We start from the raw sequence: 27,040 nt of genomic DNA on the forward strand, positions 1-27,040 counted from the left end.
TTCATCAGGGCCCTGATGAGGTTTTTAGCGATTTTGTCTCTCGCTTAAATGATGTTGCCGAGAGACTGTTTGGGCCGGGCAAAAACCAAAGTACCTTCATTAAACACTTGGCCTTTGAAAACGTAAACCCTGCCTGCCAGGAAGTCCTCCGCCCTAAGAAAAACAGGGTGGACCTGTCTGAATACGTCAGACTCTGTTTGGGTGTTGGCGCTGCCCATGCCATGGGATTAGCAATCGGTGCCACCCTGAGGGCTTCAGAACAGCCTGGAGCCCACACCTGTTACTCCTGCAAACAACCCAGACATTTAGCTAGGGAATGCCCCCAGAAAGGTAACAGCCTCGCGCCCTTAGCCCAGCCAGCCCAGGAGGCTGGGTCTATAAGGCCCCCGCTGCAACGAGGGCTGTCACTGGGCTAGTCAAAAACCAATTATCTTGGTCAACCCCTTCCTCTGCAGGTGCCGGGAAACTTCCAGAGGGGCCAGGCCCTGGCCCCGATGCCTCCACGAGGAGTGCACCCTGGGGCCTTGAGATCCGCTCACCCCCTAGCTCCACAGCCTCAAAAAATTCCCCCACCCCAGTTCCCTTCTCCTCCCTCCGAAGAACAACTCCAGGCAGTGGCGGATTGGACTTTTGTGCCACTGCCGAAACAGTATTAAACTCCCTTGAGGGGGCTCAGGTCATCCCTACAGGGGTGACAGGACCCTTACCTCCTGATGTTTGCGCGCTTGTCCTTGGCCGTGTTTCTGCGGCCCTCCGAGGGGTCCAGGTCTACCCTGGCAGAATAGATAGTGATTTCACGGGGGAAATTGAGATTCAGGCCACTACTGTAAACAGCACAGTCACAATTCCTCAAGGTACATGCCTGGCACAGCTGGTTCCTCCACCCTCGTCTGTCTGTGATAATCCCTCAATTACAGACACCCTCCAGGGATCAGCCGAATTGGGGTCCTCAGATGCCTACTGAGTCCAGCCTGTCACTCAGGATCGCCCTACACTTACCCTTACTATAGAGGGAAAGAAGTTCCAGGGTATCTTGGATACGGGCGGCAGATGTCACAGTCATTTCCCAGTCTCACTGGCCATCCACTTGGCCACTGGTTCCATCCCTCACCAATTTAAAAGGAATTGGTCAGTCCAATAATCCTTTGATTAGTTCAAAGATACTTTCCTAGAAGGACGAGGAAGGAAACCAGGGGACTGTCACTCCTTTTGTGGCTCCGGGCCTGCCTGTTAATCTTTGGAAAAGGGACAAACTTTCACAAATTGATCACCTGTGTCTCATGGATGTTAAACTAATAAAGGAACACTAACCCCAATACAAGCAGAGTACCAAACACTACAATGGTCACTAGACCAAGACTTTAATTTTCTCACACCTATTTCTTAATATGTAAAATTTTTTCCTAAGCTCCAAAGACCAGCTTAAGCTCATCTGACAGGTCGGATCTACTTCAAATAAGTGCCAAACCCAAACTTTCCTGGTCTGGGGACCCCCTCTATCACTCTAGGAAACCCCCAAAGGCAAAAATAAAAATGATAATTTCTTCTAAGCTTTTCTCTGTCTCAACAGCATTCTGTCAGACACGAGTGGTCAGAGAGCCCAGCCAAGAAAAATGAACAGCTCCAAGGGAACAGATGACAGCCCACCATCCCAGGATGCCTTTCTACCTCAGAAGCCCCCTTTCTTCCCAAAAGAGTCAATCAACGCCCACCAAGTCAGCTGGAAGCACTCTGTCCGGGAAAAAGGACGCCCCTATTCCTGTTCATCCACTTTTTTATAAAGAAAAAAGCATGGAAGCCGGGCGGTGGTGGCGCACGCCTTTAATCCCAGCACTCGGGAGGCAGAGCCAGGCGGATCTCTGTGAGTTCAAGGCCAGCCTGGGCTACCAAGTGAGTCCCAGGAAAGGCGCAAAGCTACACAGAGAAACCCTGTCTCGAAAAACCAAAAAAAAAGAAAAAAGCATGGAATGGAGAGAGGCCTGCCCCTAGGTCCCATCCCTGGGCGCCAGCCATTCCGGAGAGGACCTGCCCAGCTTGGCCCCAGGTTCTGGCCATCGAGCAGGATCTCTCACCACACCAGGAAGGTTCCCCTTCTCCATGACCTCCAGCAGACCCTGCAATCTCCATGTCCTGCCCCCATGCCCAACTGACCGAGAACCCAGCCACTTCCTGAGACTCAGAGACCAGCCCCCATCTCCCATCTGGACAAGAGGTGAGTGCCTGGGCCCATATCCAGAGAGGCCTGCCCCTAGGTCCCATCCCTGGGTACCAGCCATTCCGAGGAAGACCTGCCCAACTTGGCCCCAGGTTCTGGCCATCAGGTGGGCCCCACGGGAAGGTTCCCCTTTTCTAAGACCACAGGCAGACCCTGCAATCTCCACGCCCTGCCCCCACACCCATTCTCCTGAGACCCCAGCCACTTCCTGAGACTTAAAGAGACCAGCCCCCAGCTCCCATCTGGCCCAGAGCTTCCATCTGGAACAGAGAGAGGCTTCCTGAATCTGTCAGCTCTGTCTGGACCAAGAACGAATCCACGAGGAGATGGGAAAACGTCAAGGCATTAAGTACATACAACGACATAAAGAGCAATACAGCATCACTAAAACCTAGCCCTCCTCCAACAGCTAGACCTGAACATCACAAAATGGAAGAAGCACAAGAAAGCAACCTTATGAATAACATCATGAAGAGGGTAGAGGCTTATACAGAAGAAATCACAAATGAAATTGAGGAAAAAACCAACGAAAAATGGGAAGAACGCTATAAAAAACTAGAGGAAAGGACAAATAAAGCAGAAGAAAACAATAAATCCCTGAAAGAAAATCATGAAAAAGCAATGAAACAGATGAAGGAAACAGTCCAAGACCTGAAAAGGGAAATAGAAAAAATGAAGACACAATCAGAGGGAATGCTGGAAATAGAAAATCTGAGTAAACAAATAGGAACTTCAGATGCAAGTATAATCAACAGAATGCAAGAGATGGAAGAGAGGATCTCTGGCGATGAAGATACAGTAGAAGAAATAGATTCATCAGTCAAACCAAACACTAAAGCCAATAAAGTCATGACATAAAATGTCCAAGAAATTTGGGATACCATGAAAAGACCAAACCTATGAATAATAATAATAATAAGGATAGAGGAAGGAGAATACCAACTCAAAGGCACAGAAAATATATTCAACAAGATCACAGAAGAAAACTTTCCCAACTTAAAGAAGGAAATGCCTATGAAGATACAAGAAGCCTATAGAACATCAAACAGACTAGACCCCCCAAAAAAGTACCCTCACCACATAACAATTAAACAACTAAATGTACAGAATAAAGAAAGAATATGAAGAGCAGCAAAGGAAAAAGGCCAAGGGACTTATAAAGGCAAACCAATCAGGATAACACTCAATTTCTCAATGGAGACTTTGAAAGCCAGAAGGACCGGGACAGATGTAATGCAGACACTCAGACTATGAATGCCAGCCTAGACTAATATACAGAGCAAAACCTTCAATCATCATAGACAGAGTGAACAAGACATTCCAAGACAAAGCCATATTGAAACAATACTTATCCTCAAACCAAGCCCTACAGAAAGCACTAGAAGGAAAATTCCAACCTAAGGAAGTCAGACACACCCACAAAAACACAGGCAATAGATAATGCAACAGCAGTAAACCCCAAAGAAGAGAAGTACATACACACTACCACCAAAAAATAACAGGCTTGAACAATCACTGGTCATTAATATCCCTTTATAAGGTGGATTTAATTCACCTATAAAAAAGACACAGGCTAACAGAATGGATATGAAAGCAGGACCCATCTTTCTGCTGCATACAAGAAACACACCTCAAATTCAAAGATAGACACTACCTAAGAATAAAAGGCTGGGAAAAGACTTTCCAATAAAATGGTCTTAAGAAGCAAACTGGTGTCGCCATCATTATATCCAGCACAACAGACTTCAAACTAAAATCAATCAAAAGAGATCAAGAAGGGCATTAAATACGCATCACAGGAAAGATCCACCAAGATGAAGTTTCCATTTATGCCCCAAACACAAGGGCACCCACATATGTAAAACAAACATTACTAAAGCATAAACCACATATAAAACCCCACACATTAATAGTGGGAGACCACTCCACTTTCACCACTGGACAGATCAGCCAAATCGAAACTTAACAGAGAAATAAAGGACTTAACTGATGCTGTGACTCAAATGGACTTAATCCATATCTATAGAAATTCCATCCTAACAAAAAAGAATATACCTTCTTCTCAGCACCCCATGGAACCTTCTCTAAAATCAACCACATACTTGTCCACAAAGCAAATCTCAACAGATACAAAACAATTGGAATAACCTTCTGTGTTCTATCACACCACCATGGTTTAAAGTTAGATTTCAACGACAACAAAAACTACAGAAAGCCTACAATCTCATGAAAACTGAATAATGCTCAACTGAATCACCAATGGGTTAAGGAAGAAATAAAGAAACTAAAGACTTCCTAGCGATCAATGAAAATGAAGACACCACATACCCAAACTTACGAGACACTATGAAAGCAGTACTAAGAAGGAAATTCATAGCATTAAATGTCCACATAAAGAAGTTGGAGAAATCTCACACTAGTGACTTAACAGCACACCTGAAACAAGAACAAGAAGAAGCAAAGTCTCCCAGAAGAATAGACACAAGGAAATTATCAAATTGACAGCTGAAATCAATAAAATAGAAACAAAGAGAATACAAAAAATTAATGAAACAAAGAGTTGGTTCTTTGAGAAAATCAACAAGATAGACAAGCCCTTATCTAAATGAACCAAAAGGCAGAGAGAAAGCATCCAAATTAACAAAATCAGAAATGAAAAGGAAGACATAACAACTAACACTGAGGAAATCCAGAAAATCATCAGGTCATACTTCAAAAACCTCTACTCCACAAAATTGCAAAACCTAAAAGAAATGGATAATTTTCTGGATAGGTACCACATACCTAAATTAAATCAAGACCAGATAAACTGTTTAAATAGTCCAATAACCCCTAAGAAAATAGAATGAGTCATTAAAAGTCTCCCAACCAAAAAAAGCCCAGGACCAGATGGTTTCAGCAGAATTCTACCAGATCTTCAAAGAAGAGTTACTACCAATACTCTTTAAATTGCTCTACACAATAGACACAAAAGGAACATTACCAAACTCCTTCTATGAGGCTACAATCCAAACTCCTTCTATGAGGCTACAATTACCCTGATTCCTAAACCAAACAAGGATACAACAAAGAAAGAGAACTACAGACCAATCTCCCTCATGAACACGGATACAAAAATACTCAAAAAATACTGGCAAACAGACTCCAAGAACACATCAAAACAATTATCCACCATGATCAAGTAGGCTTCATTCCAGGAATGCAAGGGTAGTTCAACATACAAAAGTCTGTCAATATAATACACCATATTACACCAAACTCAAAGAAAAAAAACATATGATCATCTCACTAGATGCTGAAAAGGCATTTGACAAAATCCAACACCCCTTCATGATAAAGGTTTTTGAGAGATCAGGAATACAGGAAACATACCTAAACATAATAAAGGCAATTTACAGCAAGCCAACAGCCAACATCAAAGTAAATGGAGAGAAACTCAAAGATATTCCACTAAAATCAGGACAAGGAAAGGCTGTCCTCTCTCCCCATACTTATTCAATATAGTACTTTAAGTCCTATCCAGAGCAATAAGACAACATAAGGAGATTAAGGGGATACAAATTGGAAAGGAAGAAGTCAAGCTTTCCCTATTTGCAGATGACACACATGGTAGTATACATGAATGACCCCAAAAATTCGCCCAAGGAACTCATACAGCTTATAAACACCTTCAGCAATGTAGAAGGATACAAGATTAACTCAAAAAAATCAGTAGTCCTCCAATATACAATTGACAAACAGGCTGAGAAGGAAATCAGAGACCCTTTACAATAGCTATAAATGATATAAAATATCTTGGGGTAACTCTAACTAAGCAAGGACCTATAGGACAAGAACTTTAAGACCCTGAAAAAAGAAATTGAAGAAGATGTCAGAAAATGGAAAGATCTCCCATTCTCATGGATAGGCAGGATTAACATAGTAAAAATGGCAATCTTACCAAAAGCAATCTACAGATTCAATACAATCCCCATCAACACAATTCTTCACAGACTTGGAAAGAACAATACTCAACTTCATATGAAAAAACAAAAAACCCAGGATAGCCAAAAGAATCTTGTACAATAAAACAACCTCTGGAGGCATCACAATCCCTGACTTCAAGCTCTACTATAGAGCTACAGCAATGAAAACAGCTTGGTACTGGCATAAAAACCGACACGTGGAGCAATGGAATTGAATTGACAACCCTGACATTAATCAGCACACCTATGAACATGTAATGTTTGACAAAGAAGCCAAAACTGTACAATGGAAAAAAGAAAGCATCTTCAACAAATGGTGCTGGCATAACTAGATATCAATGTGTAGAAGGCTACAAATAGATCCACATCTTTCACCATGCACAAAACTTAAGTCCAAGTGGATCAAAGACTTCAACACAAATCCAGTTACTCTGAACCTGCTAGAAGAGAAAGTAGGAAGTAGTCTTGAACGCATTGGCACAGGAGATCACATCCTAAATATAACACCAGTAGCACAGACACTGAGAGAAACAATTAACCAATGGGACCTCTTGAAACTGAGAAGCTTTTGTAGAGCAAAGGATATGTTCAACAAGGCAAAGCGACAGCCTACAGAATGGGAAAAGGTCTTCAACAACCCCACATCCAGAATATATAAACAACTCAAGAAATTAGACATCAAAATGCCTAACAGTCCAATTAAGAAATGGGCTATAGAACTAAACAGAGAATTCTCAATAGAGGAAGCTCAAATGGCTGAAAGACATTTACGGAATTGCTGAACATTCCTAATCATCAAGGAAATGCAAATCAAAATAACTCTCAGTTACCACCTTACACTCGTCAGAATGGCTAAGATCAAAAACACTGAAGACAGCTTATGCTAGAGAGGATGTGGAACAAGGGGTACTCTCCTCCACTGCTGGTGGGAATGCAAGCTTATACAGCCACTTTGGAAATCAATATGGAGCTTTCTCAGATAATTGGGAATCAATCTCCCCCAAGACCCAGCTATACCACTCGTGGGCATATTCCCAAGGAATGCTCAATCATACCACATGGGCACATGCTCAGCTATGTTCATAGCAGCATTATTTGTAATAGCCAGAACCTGGAAACAACCTAGATGCCCTTCAACTAAAGAATGGAAAAATAAAATGTGGTACATATACACAATGGAATACTACTCAGCAGAGAAAAAAAATGACATCATGAGGTTTGCAGGCAAATGGATGGATCTAGGAAAAATCATCCTAAGTGAGGTAACCCAGACTCAGAAAGACAAACATGGTATGTACTCACTCAGAGGAGGATACTAGATGTAAAACACTGCTACTCACAACTCCAGGGAGGCTACCTAAAAAACAGGACCCTAAGAAAGACACATGGATTACCCAATTACAGAGAAATGGATGAGATCTACATGAGCAACCTGGACGTGAGTGGGGGTAATAGAGGGCAAGGTTTGAGGGAAAGAGATTTTAGGGGAGCTGGAGATCGCAGCTGGATCAAGAACAGAGAGGGAGAGCAAAAAATAAGAGACCATGATAAATGAAGACCCCATCCGAATAGGAAGAAGCAAAGTGCTAGAGAGGTCCCCAGAAATCCACAAAGATACCTCCACAATAGACTACTGGCAAGTCGACAGAAAGCCCGAACTGACCTACTCTGGTGATAGGATGGCCAAACACCCTAATTTGTCATGCTAGAAATCTCATCCAATGACTGAGGGAACTGGATGCAGAGATAAACAGCCAGGCCCCAGGTGGAGCTCCGGGAGTCCAGTTGGCAAGAAAGAGGAGGGTTTGTATGAGCGAGAATTGTTGAGACCAAGACTGGAAAAAGCATAGGGACAAATAGCCAAACAAATGGAAACACATGAACTATGAACCAATAGCTGAGGAGCCCCCAACTGGATCAAGCCCTCTGCATAAGTGAGACAGTTGATTAGCTTGAACTGCTTGGGAGGCATCCAGGCAGTGAGACTGGGACCTGTCCTCAGTGCATGAGCTGGCTGTCTGGAACCTGGGGCTTATGCAGGGGCACTTAGCTTAGCCTGGGAGGAGGAGACTGAACCTGCCTGAACTCAATCCCCAGGGGTGTCTTTGCCCTGGAGATGGGAATGGGGGGTAGGCTAGGGTCAAGGGAGGGTGGGAGATGGAAGTACAAGGGAATCCGTGAATGATATGTAAAATTAAATTATAAAAAAAACACGAAGTACAAACAATATAAAAATGATAAATCACAGTTTACTTTTTTACACCCTCGGTGTTCCTGAGAAAACTGAGCTCATCAATCTTCCTCCCAAGTAATCTTTTCAACATTTATGATTTCCTAAAGTAAATTAGAAACTGGGAATTAAAAAAACAAACAACAATATGGAATGTTGGGATTCTGCCGTGCTCCACCTGCACATGCACAGTTCAGGAGCTAGGCAAGGGGTCTTGCATCATCAATGCGCACTGGTGATTGTGTGCTACGTGTTTGGCATGGTCACGCAATCTGTGCATGCATGGCATAGCTCCGTAAACCCACCTGTGCATGTCCAAGAGAACCCTTAAAGAGCCGGACACATATGCTCAACCCACCCCACCCCCACCCCCATTCTGTTCTCTTCTGTCCCCTCTATCTCTCTTTCCCTCTCTCTGCTCTCTGTACGTGCATCTCCCCCAGGCCTGGTTCTTCTGCCTTCCCTCCTCCTAATAAAGCTCTGAAACGGGGTTTTTGTCATGACTTGTGACTTTTCCACATGGTATCCAGCACCGCTTATCATTTTTAAAACCATCAGAAACAGCAGCCTATAATTGAACCTAAGCTGTCAATCCTAAAGGAATTAGTTTCAGAACAGCTAAAGATAGGGCACATAGAACCATCCAAAAGTAAACATAATACCTTCATGAATTATTGCCAAGAAATCAGGACACTATAGGCCCCTGCAGGATCTTTGTTAATGGTCTAATGGGAAAAAAATGGGGTATACACAGCCAGGCCTCCCCCACATTAGTGCTATTCCTCCATCTTATTACATACCAGTGTTAAATATTAAGAACTGCTTTGTTCAATTTTCTCTGGTGCCACAGAATCGTTACCATTTTGCCTTTGCTGTGTGGGAACCTCATATGCTTAATCCAGCTAAGAGGTATCAATGGACTGTTTTGGCCCAAGGAATGAAGAATAGCCCCACTATTTGCCTCTTGAGGTGAGAAATGTTAGTTGAGCATACAGGGAGCTGGCTAAATATATTAAGGCCACCTAAATTTCTACATTATTCATTATAGCTAACATATTTTCAAGTTAAACCAAAGAAGGGCAGAGGTTATGGCCTTTGACTCTTCATTTTTTAAAAGGTTTGACATAATATGAAAGGCTATTTGATCCCTCCTGTATGCTCACATATGCCTTAATTGGCAGGGTAGTATTGTTAATCCTTATTCCCCTTAAATGTCTCCTGCAGTGTATGCGACAGCAGCAGGCAGCAGGCAGCAACTCTTCAGGTGATACTAGCTCTTAGGCATCCTTCTCACTGTCTTCCCCAGGAGATTAGGAGATTATGCACACCTAGTTCCTGGACCCTGGCAGCTCTCCAGGAATGATGCTCTTCGAAGGCTGGTAGTCAATGACAGGTAGGAGCTTGTTTGACAGACCAACCTAAGATAGGTACGGTCTGATTCCAAGTCCTCCTAAGGCAGGGTCAACAAGGCTTGAGCAAAGCACTCTGGCTCCCACTGAGCACCCACATAATAAATAGAAAAGAGTGGACATGTAGAAAGATAAGGCCTATAAAGGCCAAGAGATGAACCAACCTGGAGTCTTCCTGAGGGCCTAGCAACAGGCGCTGTCAGAGGTCCTGATTGTGCCCAGCCAATGAGGCATGACCACACAATGTCATTGGATCTCAACGCAGCAGGGGTTCTTAGAGGGGAATATATAAGGCTCTCTCCATTTCTGAATAAATGAGTCGGCTGTTGCCTTTTACCTGACTCCCATATCTGTGCCATTGACTCCATGCCTTCTTATACTCTTCCCCCAAGGGACCCATTAGGACCCAGCAACAATAAACCTCTCCACTTCATCTCTCTCTCCAACTCCCTTTGTCTGCCAGTAACTATGATTTCCCAATTAACACTTTACAGGCAGGCCAAATTTACAATGATTTCGTCTCCACCCATGGGCCTTAACAGGGGTCATGTCTGCTGGGCAGCCTTCCTTCTAGTAATGGTGGGCATCTCGTAAGCCTCATCCCTAGTACTATTCGGCCTCCCTACTAGGCCAGAAGACTCACCAGCTACCAGAATCACAGGCCACTAAGGCCAGAAGACCAGAAAGGAAACAGAAACCAAGGGAAAAAACATTCACCAACAAAGACAAACTCAGAAATTGGCACCTAAACCTATAAACCCAAACCCAGATGCCTAGAAGCCAGCAAATGAATGCAATCAACAACAGCCAGGGTAATATATCACCAGAGTTTAGCTATCCTACTATAGCAAAGCCTGAAACAGGAACAAGAAAATGACCTTAAAATCAATTTTATGAAGATGATAAAGGTCCTTAAAGAGGAAATGAATACATCCCTTTAAGGAAATCCACAAGCTGCCAGCCCAGTGAGAAGGGGGAAAATGGGGATGGGGTAGTAATGAGGTCATGAGCCCCACCAGCCTGGCAATGTGATGCGAGGGCACTCAGTCCCCACCCAGGTCAACCAACTCAGGCACCATCCAGGTCCAAATGAAGTGTTTTGAGTCAGTCCACCCCAATATCCACTCCATGAATGAGATGTTGGAGCACATGAAGGAAGCTGGTCTTGCAGAACCAGAGCCATAAGATCACCATGACTCTGAGCAACAGCAGAATAACTGAGAAGCAGTCTTGGTGATGATCCAGTATTGATGTTGTATTAGAAACCAGGAGCCTTTCAACCAGACCATCAACTCATTGCAGGGAGTATCTGCATGTAAAGCCGTTTAGGTAAAAAATATATCACGTGACAAACCGTAGGGTCCGATGACACTATGGCTAATGAATATGTGGAGGAACGGATCAGTGCATTCACAGTAGAGAGGGGTGGACCAGAGACATGACAACAGCAACAGTTGTGAGAAGGCAGCGGTCAATGGAGACACAGGTCACTGCCCAAGAGGGTCAGAAGTGGTGTGCAGCAGCCAGGAGCTAGTGCAGACTCAGCTCCCAAACAAGCTGCCAGCCACATAATCGCCTTGGCTCTGACCAGTGACAGGATGTCCAAGAAAAATGGATCATTTCGTGGATAGGATCTCCTCAAAAGACCACCATGGTCTGTACTTTCCCAGGAATCTATATTGATATCAGTGGTTCGTACTGCTACCCCAGGCCACGATGAAGCCTGAGGGACAAGTGGATATCCATGATCCATGCTGCTGCCCAGGGCTACACTTATTGTGGTCTTGCTGCAGCTGGGGGCTGTATTGACATCAAAGGCCTGTGCTCCCACAAAAGGCCATTCAAAGGCCATTCAGTTATCCATAGTTTGTGCCACTGCCCAAGGCCATGTTGATCTCTTGAGCGCTGTGCTGCTGTCAAGGGCCATGTCTGGACACGTGGTCCTGATGCGGCTAGAGACCATTTTGTTGCACATGGACCATGTTACCACCTAAGGCAGTGAGGATGTCCAGGGTCTATGCTTACTGGAACCTTGTTGATGTATGAGATCCGTCTGTGGTCTGTACTGCCATCTGAGGCTAGGTTGGTATCCATGGGACAAGCTGCCACCAGAGTCCATGTTGGTGTCCACGTCCTGTTTTGCCCTGGAGGTGATGTTGATGACCTTGGTCTGTGCAGCTACTGAGGGTGTACATGATGGTGGACATAGCCTGTGCTTCAGCAGAGGGCCATGTTGATGTATGTGGTCAGTGCTGCTGACAGAAACCAGGCAGTAGTCCTTGGCATGTGCTGATGCTGAAGACCATGTGGATATCCGTGGTGCATGCTATTGCCAGAAACCATGTAGAGGCCCAGGATCCAAGCGTTCCCGCTGACTGTGAGAGGCAAAGAAGCTATTTTTGCAGTGGTACTGATGACTACACACACATAGTTGAAAAGAAAGAACAAAGGAGGTTTCTGTGACGACCCCTATCCCCACCTGACAAACCCACCCCCCAAAAAAAAGCAACAGCCTAAAAAGAAAGCCATCCAAGGTAACTTCTTAAAAACTGTGGTAAGGATGCTGAAGTGTAGCTCTCCACAACAGATGGCTTCTGGCAGGGTGCAGTTGGAAGAATCAGTTTCTTTAGGGGGCTGGAGACTAGGAGTTTGACCATGCTCCAGTGAGTATATAGACAACACAAACTGCACTAACTGAACTTGGTGTTTTCCTTTCTCTCCTTTTTTTTGAGGGGCGGTATCAGGGGTAGAGGGCAGACATGAGTAGACTGGAAAGTGTGGTTTAGGTGCATGAAGTGAAATTTCCAAATAATCAGCAGACATGTGTTTTAAAAATTGTGTTCTGAACTTCAAATTAATGAAATTGAAGAGACTGTAAAGAGAAAGACAAAAAGAAATCCAGGAAAACACGAAGTTGTATGAAATGAGTAACTCCTTCAAGGAAAACACAATTGTAGGAAATGAAAAAAATCCCTTAAAGCCAAGACAAAACAAACAGGTGAAGGAAATGAATAAAACTGTTCAAGACCTGAAAATGGAAACACAAGCAATAAAGAAAACACAAACTGAGAGAATCCTGGAGATGGAAAAATCTAGGCAGGCAAACAGAACTACAGATGTAAGCATCACCAAGAGAATACATGCGATGGAGAGAAAAATCTCAGGTGCAGGACATACAATTGAAGAAACTGATACACTGGACAAAGAAAATATTAAATCTAAAAAATTCCTGACACAAAACATCCAGGAAATCTGGGACACTATGAAAAAACAAAATCTAAGAATAATAGGAATAGAAGAAGGAAAGACTCCCAGCTCAAAAGCACAGAAAATATTTTAACAAAATCAGAAAAGACTTTCCTAACCTAAAGGACATGCCTATAAAGGTATAAGCAGCTTCCAGAACACCAAATAGATTGGACCAGAAAAGAAAATTCCCTTGCCACATAATAAAACAATAAACATGCCACAGATAGAAACCACCCACAGGCCACCCTTGGCTGGCTGAAGACATTCATAGGTACCATGTGATGAGCAAATGTGTGGTGGATAAAGGAAAAGAGAAGTGGAATGCTTCATGTGCTGTGGAACAGAAGTGAAGGCAGTGAGGAAGGAGCAGGCTAATATGGGTGGCCTACCGCCATGGTTGATGTCCTTGGCTCTGGTTACTACCAAATGTCACAGGGATACCTAGGGTCTGGCCAGCCACCTAAGGCCATATTTGTGTCCAAGAACCAGGCTGCAACTGTTCCATGAGGATCTGGGTGGCCTGTCCTGCCACTTGGGGTCATGATGACTTCTGGGCCTCAGGCTGCAGTTGAGGGCCTTGTCTGGGTCCATGGTCCTACTGCAGCCAGGGCCTGTTAATGTCCATGGCCCATATTGCCACCAAAGGCCACGCAGATGCCAGGTCTGGGCCGCCACCTGTGGCCATGTTGCTTTCTGAGGGCCCTGTCACTGGTGGGGTCATGCCAATTTGGGTAGCCTGCACTTCCACCCAGAGCCATGATGATGTCCAGGCCTGGGCCATGTTTGGGACCGTGGCCCTGCAGCACACAGGGTCTATGTTGATGTCCATGGCTTCAGTTTGTCACTGAAGTCTATGCAGATTCTGGGGTAAGGTCGGTCACCTGAGTTCAAGTTAGTGTCTGAAGACCATGCTGCCTCTGGAGCCATAATGATCTGGGTGGCCTGTACTGCCACATGGGGCCATAGTGACATCCTAAGTAGAGCTGCAGCTGAGGGCCACATCTGGGTCCATGGCCTTACTGAAGCCAAGGACTGCGTTGATGTCCTCGGCTCCTGTTACCATGGCCTAATTACTACCAAAGACCATGCAGATGCCAAGTCTGGGCTGCCACCTGGGGCTATGTTGTCATCCAGGGGCCAGGTTGCCACTAGGGTCATGTTGATCTCAGTGGCCTGGACTGCCATCTGGAGCCTTGGCGACATACAGGCCCGGCTGCTGCCAGCTCTGGGTCCATGGTCCTACTATAGCCAAGTCTGTGTTGGAACTCCGTGGCCTCTATTGCTACCAAAGGTCAAACAGATGCCCAGGGTCTAGTCCACAACCTATAGGTTGTTGGTATCTGAGGGCCATGCTGCTGCTGGAGCCATGCTGATCTGAGTGGCCTGTGCTGCCATGTGGGGTCGTGGTATCGTCTATGCCCAAGCTGTTGCTGGGGGCCATGCATGGGTCTGTGTACACACAGCAGGCAAGGAGCTGATATCCATGGCACCTTTTGCTGGGGAGGGCCATGCAGATGCCCAGGATCTAGTCAGTCACCTGAGACCATGTTGGTATCTGAAACCATGCTGTTACTGGAACCATACTAATCTGGGTAACCTGCGCTGCCACAGGGGCCATGGTAACATCTGGGTCCAAGCTACTGCAGAGGGCCATGTCTGAGTCTATGGTCCTGGTGCAGCTGGTCTCTAGTGAGGAGAAAAAAAGCCAGTTGGGCTGGCAGGGCCAACAAAGCCTTGGCAGTTCGCATAAGCATACGCAATAACAACTTCCCTTAAGCCAACTTGAGGTCTCCTGCTGCGCTCGGTGATCTACGAACTTCTGATTGATGAGGCCAACGAGAAGCCAACATAGCCAAGGAAATGGCTGATAGCCAATGGAGTGACAGGAGGGAGTATTTAGGCTTGCCCCACACCAGCAATAAAGGAGTCTGTCGATTGCTTCTCACCTGACTCCTGGTGTCTGCTTCACTGAATCCACGCCTTCTCTCCCTCTCCCCCAAAAGGTGTTCAGGTGGTTCAGCCCGTAACAACTGGCGCACAAATGTGGGGCTGGTACCCATGCAAGCATTGATATTGACCCCTAGTTGGTTAGAGTCAATTTTTTGGTTGCTGCAATCTTTATGGGTCCTGATTTTTGCCCTTTGCCATCGGTACTGCATCAGAAGTTCCTAGGTCTGGTGCATATCCTGTCGTTCTTCCTCTGGATGTCCCCTTCCCTCCATGGTGCAGTTCAGCATCCCATGCTCGGTGATTGTTGGGTGAGTTGGCCCCTGAGTGTTTTGTGTTTTCGATCCCTTCGGAGGTGCGCCTTGGAACCCCTCTCCCTTTCCCTTTCTTTGTTTGTCCAGTTAGGGAGGCATGTCGTTTTCCTTTCAGTTTGCCCAGTGGCTCCACGTAAGCGCTGACCCCACAGAAGGTGGAACCCAGGAATGGCTCCCAAACACTGATCTCTGTCCAGAGCCATGTGTGGGCTTATGGCTACAGCCTAACAAACCACAAAAATCTCACACTAAGCATAAAATATTTGGGTCCAACACATTTTCTGCTATTGTCCTCTATTGTCTGCAGTTTTCCCTCTCTTAGAAGTTGGGCAATCTCATCTCCCTACCTCCTGAGGAAGGAAGCCCCTCCATCTTTGGATGATGAGGAAACAAGCCAGTCATACCCAACAGCCCCACCCAAACCGCCTTGTGTTTCCCCATCCGCCCCTGCTCCCGTTCCGGCTTCTACCCCTCGACCACAATGTCCTTGACAGGAAATCTGCCCTCCCACTTGACCTATTCAGCTCCTCCCTCCACTCAACCCCTCATACATCCAATCTCAACCCTCCTGAACCTGATAGAAGATACACTGAACCTGATAGAAGAGAAGTAGGGAAAAGCCTTGAACTCACCAGGCCCAGAAGACACTTTCCTGAGCAGAACACTGAGCACAGACACTGAGATCAAAAATTAATAATGGAACTTCATGAAAACTGAAAAGCTTCTGGAAGGCAAAGGACACCATCAATAGGACAAAAAGCAGACTACAGAATGGGAAAAGATCTTCACCATCCCCAATCTGACAGAAATAATTTCCAATATATAGAGAAAACTCAAGAAACTAGACATCAGAGAACCAAATAATTCAATTAAAAAATGGGTACAGATCTAAACAGAGAATTCTTAACACAGGAATCTCAAATAGCCGAGAAACACTTAAAAAAAAAAGTTCAACATCCTTAGCCACCAGGGAAATCCAAATCAAAACAACTCTGAGATTCCATCTTACACCTATCAGAATGGCCAAGATTAAAAACACAAATGACTGGTTGGAGAGATGACTCAGAAGTTAGGAGCATTGGCTGCTCACAACCATCTGTAATAAGATCTGGTGCCCTCTTCCGGCATGCAAGCATACATGCAGGCAGAACACTGTATTCATAATAAATAAATCTTAAAAAAAAAACCCACAAATGACAGCTTATGCGGGAGAGGATGTGGAGCAAGGGAAACATTCCTCCACTGCTGGTGGGAATGAAAGCTTGTACAGCCACTTTGGAAATCAATGTGTTGGATTTTCAGAAAATTGGGACTCAATCTACCTCAAGACCCAGCTATACCACTATTGGACATATACCCAAAGGATGCTCCATCTTACCACAAAGACACTTGTTCAACTATGTTCATTGTGACTATATTCATAATAGCCAGAACCTGGAAACAACCTAGATGTCTCTCAAAGAATGGGTAAAGAAAATGTGGTATATTTACACAATGGAGTATTACTCAGCAGTAAAAAACAATGACATCAAAGAAACTTACAGGCAAATGGATGGAACTATAAAAAAAAAAATCATCCTGAGGTAATCCAGACCCAGAAAGACAAACGTGGTATGTACTCACAAGGGGACATTAAAGGACAACCATGCTACAATCCACAGACCCAGAGAGGCTAAGTAACAAGGAGGACTCAAGGGAGGAAACATGGAACTCCCTATTCAGCACAAAATTCTGAGATTTTGTGGGTGGACTGGGGGTGAGTGGGGATGAGAACAGGAGGGGTCAGGGAATGGGAGGGATGGAGAGAGAATAGTGAAAGACAGCTAGAACTGGGGTTCACTGGGGTTTGGGGGGTATGGGTAGGGGTTTTTGTCCCACCAGCCAGCTCCCAAATAACCACACAGAGACTTATTAATTATAAATATTCACCAATAGCTTAGGCTTGTTACTAACTAGATCTTACAACTTAAATAACCCATATTTCTTATCTATGCTCTGCCATGTGGTGGTAACTTTTTCTCACCGCATATTCATTTTGCTTCTCTCCACATCCTTTTTGTACACTGTGAAAACATGTTACTCTCACTGTTAACAAAGAGCTGACTGGCCAATAGCTAGGCAGGAAAAGATGAGACTAGAGAGTCAAACTGAAAGGACACAGGGAAGGTGTGGGAGTCCACAGAAGTTTCCTAGTGAAATCTGAGCTTGCTTTACTCAGCAAAAAGACTGACCCTGTCTCGAAAAACCAAAAAAAAAAAAAAAAAAAAAAAAAAGGGACGACTGTACCACAGGTCCAGGTACCAGGTATTTGGAAGGGTCTACATTTGACTGTATCTAGCAAGAGGGAAGTCTTTTGCATCACCCCTTGGCATTGTTATAAATAGCCCTTTTGAATAAGGTTCTGGGCTGGTGAGATATTGATCCAGGCCCTCCCAAAGCTAGCCTGCATTTCTGTCTTCTGCCTCTTCTCGGCTAGGCCTATCTACAAGTTCCTTATTCCTCTCTCCTCCTCATAGGAACCCTGGAAAAGGCAGGAGCTGGCCTCCCATAGTAAGGACAGAGTCATCAGGAGACTTGGAAAAAAGACTTTTATGCATCAATCAGGTCTAGTACAGGAAAACGCTAGAAAGAATAAAAAAGAAAATCCTTCTGAAAGAATACTTAACACTACTTGAAAGTCATGGATCACCCCACTGATGAGCCCAATAGTTATCATCTTTCTCGTTTTCTTATTTTGTTTCTGACTTTTCAGATTCACCAACTTCCTAACCAAAACTCTACCAACTTTCACTGGCCAGGGGGTTGCAGAATTCTCATGGTAGAAATGGGTAACAACCACTGTCTGACATAGATACAACCTCTATGGGTCACCTCCACCCCTCTACTCCCAAATCATAGATCTTTGCCTCCAACTGGCAAGAAAGTCCTTCCAGAAATAACCTTATCCCCAACCCCTATGAAGACCCACCTATAAAATTCCCTGCCCTGGCCAGGCGGTGGTGGTGCACACCTTTAATCCCAGCACTCGGGAGGCAGAGGCAGGCGGATCTCTGTGAGTTCGAAGTCAGCCTGGGCTACCAAGTGAGTTCCAGGAAAGGCGCAAAGCTACACAGACAAACCCTGTCTCGAAAAACCAAAAAAAAAATTCCCTGCCCTGAACCTTCTCTAGCCCAGTTCATATCCCTTCAGAGTTGGGATATGTTGGGCTAAACTTAGTTTGACTTGCAGACGTTCTACTCCCCCAACCCTGGTCAAGGAACCTTCTGCTGGCTGGGAGCCTACTGGACCACCACCACCCTCCCAACCTACTCCCCGCGCCCTGCTGCCCGTTTTGATAAAACCATAACCGGCCCAGAGTCAACACTGCAAATCCCCTACTGAGCACACTACCACCACTACAAGGCAAGGCTGAGGCCCTTGCTGTTCCAATAAACAGTCTCATCCTGTTGGGATGGAGTCTGTCTTTTCCCTGCCTTACCTCCCTTGGACAAGAGGCAGACATGTACCAACCCCACCACAAGCACCCCATATAGGATATGTATTACTCCACAAGAAAATACTCTGAAGGTGAAAAGTGTTCTTGGGCTCACTCTGCACACCACCTCACAGTCCCGACTGCGAAGGCAGCCATGTGTATTTGGGCAACTGGGAACCTGTAAACTTACTCCTAGATTCTAAATATCAGCATATAAGCTACCTGGAAATATGAAATTAAAGAAATCCATCAAGGAGCTAGAAATAGTAGAGATTATTCACCCAGACCAGAGCCCTTTCTACAGCTCAATACCACCTGGGAAACCACACACACAATTCCCAGAGAATGACAAATTATAGCATTAACTATGGGAGATCCCAATCCACGCCACTGTGCCCTACACTGCTCTTTGATTGAACAATTGATAGAAGTCAGTATCTTCCTGTTGTGTGAAACTGTACTAATACGTTTTTCAGTATTGCCTTGGCTCCAGAACCTCAAGACTGATTTGCATTCACTTGGAACGGTCAGATGTGGCGGACCTTCAGAGAACTCCCTAGAGTAACTTAATAGTCCTATTGCTTGTTATGGCATAGTGGCCCAGGACCTTGTTTTATTAGCCTGCCAACTCTCTGAAGAGGTTTCACTACAAAAATGACATAACGCTAACCTGTTTTACAGATCAGAAAAAAGCATCTAAACAGGCAGGTGCTACAATGAGGCTAGATCAACCAACACAAAGTACAAAGGCGAGGCACAGCTTTAAAGTCTTGGGAGTATTATGGTCCAATAAGACTGATATGACACCTGACAATGTAATTGAAAAAGTCCTACAGCAGTGATCACTCACGCTGGGGTGGGCGTTAGTGATTTGGGGAGGAAAGGAAGAGATGAAGTCCTGAGTGGGTGTTGTTGACATGGGCACAGCACATCAAGGACCCCAATGCTTCAGACCTATGACAAAGCCTTCCTTGGCAGGGCTCAGAGGAATGGCGAAGCTTTGCTTGGTCCAAGTACCAGTGTTCATTCACCACAGATTGACCACTGTATGTAAAAACTATTAGCCTGAGCTTCCTTCTCCAGGATGTTTACAGTCTGAGACTGCTCCCCTAGGAATCCTACACTAAGATTAGCTGGGCCTGTTTCCTTCAGATGTATACAATGAACCCACCTCAATTCAGATGCATAAAATAAAGTTTTCTAGTTGCTGCTAGTTTTGGCCTGTTCCCATCAGATGCTAGATTTTCTGTATGTATGTCTGGATTATCATTTCTTCATTTCCTGTGTGTCCCCATCCCCCACAACCTTAGGTCAATTTCAGTCATTTCTGCTCTTCATCCGCATTCCTGTAAGTCACCTCAATAAAGCTCATTGGGTCAAAGTCAGACTTTACTGGTACCTTTACTTCTGCCTTCTGTTAGTTCCCTATCTGGGGCGAAGAGACGTTTCTTCCCGTCTTCCCAGGGAGTGTCACACACCATAACTGGTACCCTAATGTGGATGTACAGACCAAAGAGGAGTTGTAGAGGAGTAATTCTGTTGTCCTGGCCATGGACATCAGTATGAAATCAGGAGCCTGAACAGCTTGAGTGTAGAATTATCTGGGGGGGAGAGGTGGATTACAGAAATAAAGAAATGACAGATTATATCACACAGTTACAATGACAAAGACAGCCTGGTTCTGGGACAACCAATCAAACACAATTAAGACCTGGAAACAGACCAACAAAGTTATAGCCACTTAACTTATAACAAAAGTGCCTAAAACACACAATTCAAAAAGCTTATTTGCTAGGCAGTGCTGGCGCACTCCTTCAATCCCAGCACTCAGGAGGCAGAGCCAGGCTGATCTCTGTGAGTTCAAGGATAGCCTGGTCTACAGAGCGAGATCCAAGACAGGCACCAAAACTACACAGAGAAACTCTGTCTCAAAAAAACAAAACAAAACAAACAAAAAAAGGCTTATTCAACAAATGGTGCTACCATACCTTTCATCCTATACAAAAACCAACCAGGGCTAGGCAAGGTGGTGCATGCATCCAAAAATAATGTTTGAGAAATCAACTCAAAGTAGACCAAAGACCTTAATTTAAAACCTGAAGTTGCTCCAGGAAAACACGGGGAATGCGCTTTAAGATGTTAGTGTATATAAGAACTGTCTGAACATAATTCCAACAGCACAGAAACCAGCTCGGAGAAAACTGTAGGGGCTACATGAAATTCAAGTTTCTTTGCAGCAAAAAACACAGAATGCGAGAAAAATCTTTACCACCTATACTCAGACAGAAGGCTAATATCTAAGATTTACAAAGAACGGAAAAAAATTAAATACCAAAAGAAGCAAAATTTCCAATCAACAAATAAGCTAATGAAATGAACAGGTAGTTCACCAAGGCAGAAACACATCGACGGCAAGTATTTAAAAAACAAAAAACATTCAGGAGGGCAGTGGTGGTGCACACCTTTAATCCAGTACTCAGGAGGCAGAGCCAGGTTGATCTCTGAGTTCGAGCCCAGCCTGTTCTACAGAGTGAGTTCCAGGACAGCCCAGGGCTACACAGAGAAACCCTGTCTCAAAAAAAAAAAAAAATTACAAAGAAAAAAGGCAAAAAAAAAAAAGGAAAGAAACTGTGTGACTATCTCTAGCCATCAGGAAAATGTAAATTGAAACTACCTCAGTCAAAATGGCTATCAGGAAATCTGACAAATGCTGGACAGGGTGTGAGGAAAGAGAAATCCTATTCACTGCTGATGAGAGTGCAAATGAGTTTAGCCGTTATGGAAATCATGGAGAGATTTCAAAAAATTAAAACTAGATCTACCACATGACCCAGCTACACCATTCCTGTACCCAAAGGGCTCCATTTACTAGCAGAAAGACAAGTGCACATCCATGTTTCCTGCTGCTATATTCATAGGAGCAAAGACATCCAGCCAGTCTAGATCTACCAAGAAACAAAACAAAAATGTGATACACACACACACACACCAGAGTATCATTTAGTTGTGAAGAAAAATGAAATTTGCAAGAAAAATGAGTCTATCTAAAAAGTGTATTAAGTGACTCAAAATTAGACAAAAACTCCTATGTTTCCTCATATAGAGATCCCAGCCTATAATGTATAACAAAAGCAAACAGGTATCAAGTCTTAAAATCTAGGAAGGAAATCAAGAGAGTAGTAACTTGATAAGGACAGACAGATGGGACAAAAGGATAAACAGGACACAGAAAAGGAAAGGAGTCTGAGTGGTAGGCCACATGAGGAGATGGGGGACCAAGGGTGGGGAAGATGGAGGGCATATTTATTCAAATATGTCGATAATGGCGTTCACTTTTTAAAAAGCTAAACGGAGCAGCCTTGTGGTTTTGTAGACAGACACAGTAACTAGTAACTGACATGGTACGGTCACTGAGAAAATCCTGCAGCAGCCTGTGGCAATGGATAGGTTCTGGGGTACTGGTGTACCTTCACACCTCACCCTTTCAGTTGCTCAGCCCTGCATAACTTGACGGGGAAGCATGAAATCAGAACACAAGGGAGCTTGAGGTTTTAGATAGGGTCTTAATGTGCAACCTAGGCCAAGGTCAGCCTTAAATTCTCAATTCTCCTGCCTCAGCCTGAGTGCTAGGACTATAAGAATGTGCCACCAAATGCTTTAAATAGTTTTGTAAAATATCGAGTTTATTCATTTTTTGACAATTTCATACATGTAAACAATCCATCTTGATCATCTGTACTCCAACACCCCTTCCATCTCCCCCAACATGACCCTCTTCCCTCAGAAGTTTTGAGTAAACTAAGATTCTTGTGGGACAGCTTAAGCAACTGTGTGCCTACTGTCCTGAGGCCTACCCCACCTGAAGAGACAGTTTCAATGGGTTTCATATCCCTGTCATAGAGAGGAGTATAAGCTAATATCCACAACACTGGAGCAACTACTTGACAAAGAGGGAAACCCTGGAGCAGATGGAATACAGCAGAGTCTGTCCGCTTCACTGCCGGTAAAACCAGCTATCTGAAAAAGATTGTTGGAAAGCTTTGTTCCAAGTCTCTAATAAGGTGCCACAAAATGACACCACAGAAATGGCACAAATACTTAAATGGCAGTTGATGTTTCAATAAAGACACATGTGCATAAATGGTGCTTCCAGCAACCATAAAGTTGTTAAATAAAAACGCCAATGTGAGGGTGGTCTACCTTCCCAGGAGTTGTTAGCCAGAAAGACAGACCCCAGAGGTCCCCACACTATACTGACTATTGTCACTATCCCCCACTGAAGACGCCACATGCTCAGACTTCAGGAGACTGGAACACCAACCTGGGCTTAAACCAGGATACACTACCCCATCCTCTGTCGTTAGCCGCCAGTGTCAGGGGCACTATTCAGGCCACAAGGGGGAGCCTATTCCTACAGCCTGGCTTTGCTAGGGATCCCAAGTGCTCCATTATCTGCTTGTTACACAGGTAACAGCAAATTCAGTGTTGGTGCAATCAGCACAGGTAGAGTCAACATTCTCCCAGCTGTCTGTCCAGCCCACTCCATGTTAGAACTCTCCGTCAGGTCAGAAACCCCGGGGATCAAATAAATCACACATTCAAACAATGGCAAGACTATCACCACTGCTTTGCTAAACACAGATGTACCCCATCAACTACTGTGGTGGTTTAAACGAGAATAGTCCTTACATTTGAATGTTGGGTCCTAGTTGGTGGAACTGTTTAGGAAGGATTGGGAGGTGTGGTCTTGTTGGGAAAAGGGGTGTCACTAGGGGTGGGCTTTGAGGTTTCAAAAGCCCATCCAGGCCCAGTCTCACTCTCTGCCTCCTGTTTGTAGAGCAGATGTAAGCTGCTGCTACAGAGCTCTGCCTGCTTACCTGTATGCCTGCCCAGAGGCCTGCCCACACTCCCCGCCATGATGATCAGACTCACCCTCTGACACTATAAGGAAGCACGCAACTAAATTCTCTATTTTACAAGTTGTTGTGGTCATGGTGTCTCTTCACAAAAATAGGAAAGTAAACTAAGACAATTATCCTCTGAACTATTTATGTGCATTGGAGTCATACTGCAGCTGCCTCTTCTTGCACTGGGCGGCAACCACTGTAGCCCATGATGATGATACTCTGACTACTACACACATGGTGAACTCTCTCTCTAGTCAGGTAGGTATGCCATGAAACATTTTGCTCCCTCCATCAGTCAAAGTGAAGAAATTTCACAGATCTCCCCACTATCAACAGAGCCCCTCCCATATGAATAAAAGCCCAATATGACAATCCTGTTCTAAAGGTGAGCTTCTGGTAGAATGGGAACCCATAACCTGGCCTAACGTGCTACCTTCTGGGCATCATGAAATTGGACCTAATCCCGACATAGGCATTTATGATTATGACCCATTGTGCCTAGAAAGACAGAATGAGAGACACACTACTATTAGTAGATACATGGATAGAGCTGTGCAAGGGTACTACAGGTAAAGCAAACCACATTTACAGGGCTTTCTACTCCTGTACGAGGGGATACATCTAGAGCCACTCCTCCAAGTCCCTCTCTGAGCTGTCAGCCAACTCCTATCTATAACCTAGCTATTATCCCAAAGCAGCCACTAACCACCCATCGAGTGTTCGTTATGCAAACCTAAGAACACCCGAGAACCTTCCCCGACCATCTCACCTTCATTCACGATGTAGGCTGTCCCTCAGGATGTTCCCATTTGCCACCTTTCCTCTTTGAGCTATGACCTAACTGAGTATGCTCAGGAGGGAATGCATCAGTCTCCAACATGCCTTCCCTTTATGATTACATACAGGCTTCCCAAATAAAGTGCCCACTGTTTCTTTGTTGGGGAGCATGTCCAGTGTGAGAACAATATATAACCTTTGTTCTCCTGTACATGGAAATAAAAATGCTTTACCCTTAGCCGGGCGGTGGTGGCGCACGCCTTTAATCCCAGCACTCGGGAGGCAGAGCCAGGCGGATCTCTGTGAGTTCGAGGCCAGCCTGGGCTACCAAGTGAGTTCCAGGAGAGGCGCAAAGCTACACAGAGAAACCCTGTCTCGAAAAACCAAAAAAAAAAAAAATGCTTTACCCTTTTATGCCTCAGCTGTGGTCTTGCAGCTTGGCACTCACCAAGATGTGAAGTCACTGTCTTTGTCACAGGAATACCCACTTTCTGTATTTAGTCATTAGGCAGGAGCCCTAGTATCAGCAATCTAAGCAAAGCCCTGGCTAAGTTTATTTTCAAGTTCCAAACCACACCTACACAGATGCTTCTTAAACCAAGAAACCTGGATATTGGAAAAACAGGCTACAGACTGGCTCTGGGTATATGCACAGCTGATCTGTGTGTGGACACTGGATACCAGAAAACCCAGTTAAGATGGGATACTTCCACAGACGTGCAAGATGTTTTTGACCACTGGCTTAGGTCACTACCATGGGGGTATGTGCCCTTCTGACTGCCTGTATCACTTAAGGAGTATGCATCCATGGCTGTAGTCTCTCCTCTTGTTTTGGCACAGCAGCCCAATGGCTCAGTTCTCAGGGGGGAAGATGAGCATAATACCTCTTTCTAAGGCTCAGGACTATGGAAGAAGGTGCAGACAGAGCTGGAAGGTGGGAAACTGGGTCCAGGCCTCATAAACTGTCTTTAGAGACCCTGGCTCAGAGGAGGCAAGGATGTAAGCATCAACCCATGGAATGTCAAACCACCAGGAAGTGAGAGAGCTGTTACCATGTCCTCCAGGTAATGGGCACGCTCCTATGCTCAAGTAGCCTCCTGGAGGGATGGTTCATTCTCCCACCTCTGGCGCTTGCTAGCTCTGACAAAACACAATCAAGACTGGTGAGTCAGAACAGCTGCCCACGTCACCCACCACTCTGTAAGCTAACTAACTGGAGAACTGGAGTCATTCTTTCAGCTGTCAGTACCATCACAATTTGAAGACAATGTTTACATGAATTCATATACATATAGCAGCACACAGTGATACAGCACAGAGATTTGTAAACACTAAACCTCTTTACAGCAAGAGCTCAGTATGCCTTTACAGGATCTGAATGCTGTCCATTTACAAATCTTTAAAAGGCAATTTTGGTTTCCTTTAATAAAATCTAGCCACCATCACACCTTAAATGGCAGGAGCCATTATCCTGGGCTGGTCTCTAATACCCAGTTCCTATATAACAAACTGCAACCTGCTTTGGTATAGAAACAAACCAAAACCAAAACCTTCAATTTGGAAGCAGGAATGTTCTAACTAGTAGCCAGATTTTAGTGTAGATGGGCTTCACTGAGTCACAGGCCACACTGTTCAGACCATGTCAACTTAGGCAAATGCCTCATGTAACCAACCAATCAAAAGTTATCTCTTCCCTATTTCCCTTCTCAGTACCCAAGGGCGCTGCCCCCTCTGTAGTCAAGATCGAAACACTTCCTATTTAGAACACACCTGGACTTGCAAATTTTTCTTTGTGACACTGAAAGAGCATCACAGGGACCCTGGACCCATCACCCCAGAAACCACCTTCCCCCAGTCGCAGGTAGGGAGGACCTGCCTCTTTTCACTGGCCTATCTCACTGCTTCTTTTTTTTACTTGCCGGACTGTCTAAAACTTCAATCTTGCCTCTGCCACCTTCTGCATTTGGAAGCTTTATGGTGTCTATGGTGACTTCGGAGGGGACGCAGTCTTCATCTGCGGACTCTGAGCTGTCCTCAGGGCCGTCCTGTGAGCTCTCTTCTGAGCTGTCCTCTTCTTTTGAATCTGACCGGTTCATCTCAAATAAGGCCACATCCTGTAAGAAGTGTCAGGTTGAGAAATCTACTTCAGAGCAGTTCTGTAACATGTTCTAATAAAGCAACAGCTAGTGCCGGGTTGTGGTGGCGCACGCCTTAATCCCAGCACTCGGGAGGCAGAGGCAGGCGGATCTCTGTGAGTTCGAGGCCACCCTGGTCTACAGAGCGAAATCCAGGCCAGGCACCAAAACTGCATGGAGAAACCCTGTCTCAAGAAACCAAAAAAGATAAAGCAGTACAGCTGGCTCCAGGGGAGGCTCGGCGGGTCGAGGTGCTTGTCCAGAGGACCCCAGTTCAGTTCCCAACACCCACGACCAACTCCAGCTTCAGGAAATCTAACGTTCTCCTGGTTCTGCTGACCCCCATGGGCACCCACATAGGTGCCAGACACACTGACGTGCACACAAAAAATAGTTAATTCTTAAATAAAGGCAGCA

General features: G+C 44.9%; 1 protein-coding gene across 6 annotated transcripts in view; it reads right to left on the bottom strand.

Moving 5' to 3' along the window:
• Nopchap1 (NOP protein chaperone 1) overlaps nt 1-27,040 on the bottom strand; it is a 155,060-nt gene that overhangs the window by 120,143 nt on the left and 7,877 nt on the right. For 3 of the 6 annotated variants that reach the window (XR_008221587.1, XM_052752972.1, XM_052752975.1), the window contains exon 4: nt 26,443-26,602. Coding sequence is in view for 5 of the 6 variants with exons in the window: in XM_052752972.1 (XP_052608932.1) it covers nt 26,443-26,602 (160 nt within the window). In the remaining variant the exon portion in view is untranslated. Of the gene's footprint in view, nt 1-22,466; nt 26,603-27,040 lie in introns of those variants that run through there. The other 3 variants (XM_052752970.1, XM_052752971.1, XM_052752973.1) reach the window with 2 other exon arrangements.

This window comes from Peromyscus californicus, unplaced genomic scaffold (assembly GCF_007827085.1).
Source record: "Peromyscus californicus insignis strain IS unplaced genomic scaffold, ASM782708v3 Scaffold_24__1_contigs__length_46423439, whole genome shotgun sequence".
Lineage (NCBI taxonomy): Eukaryota > Metazoa > Chordata > Mammalia > Rodentia > Cricetidae > Peromyscus > Peromyscus californicus.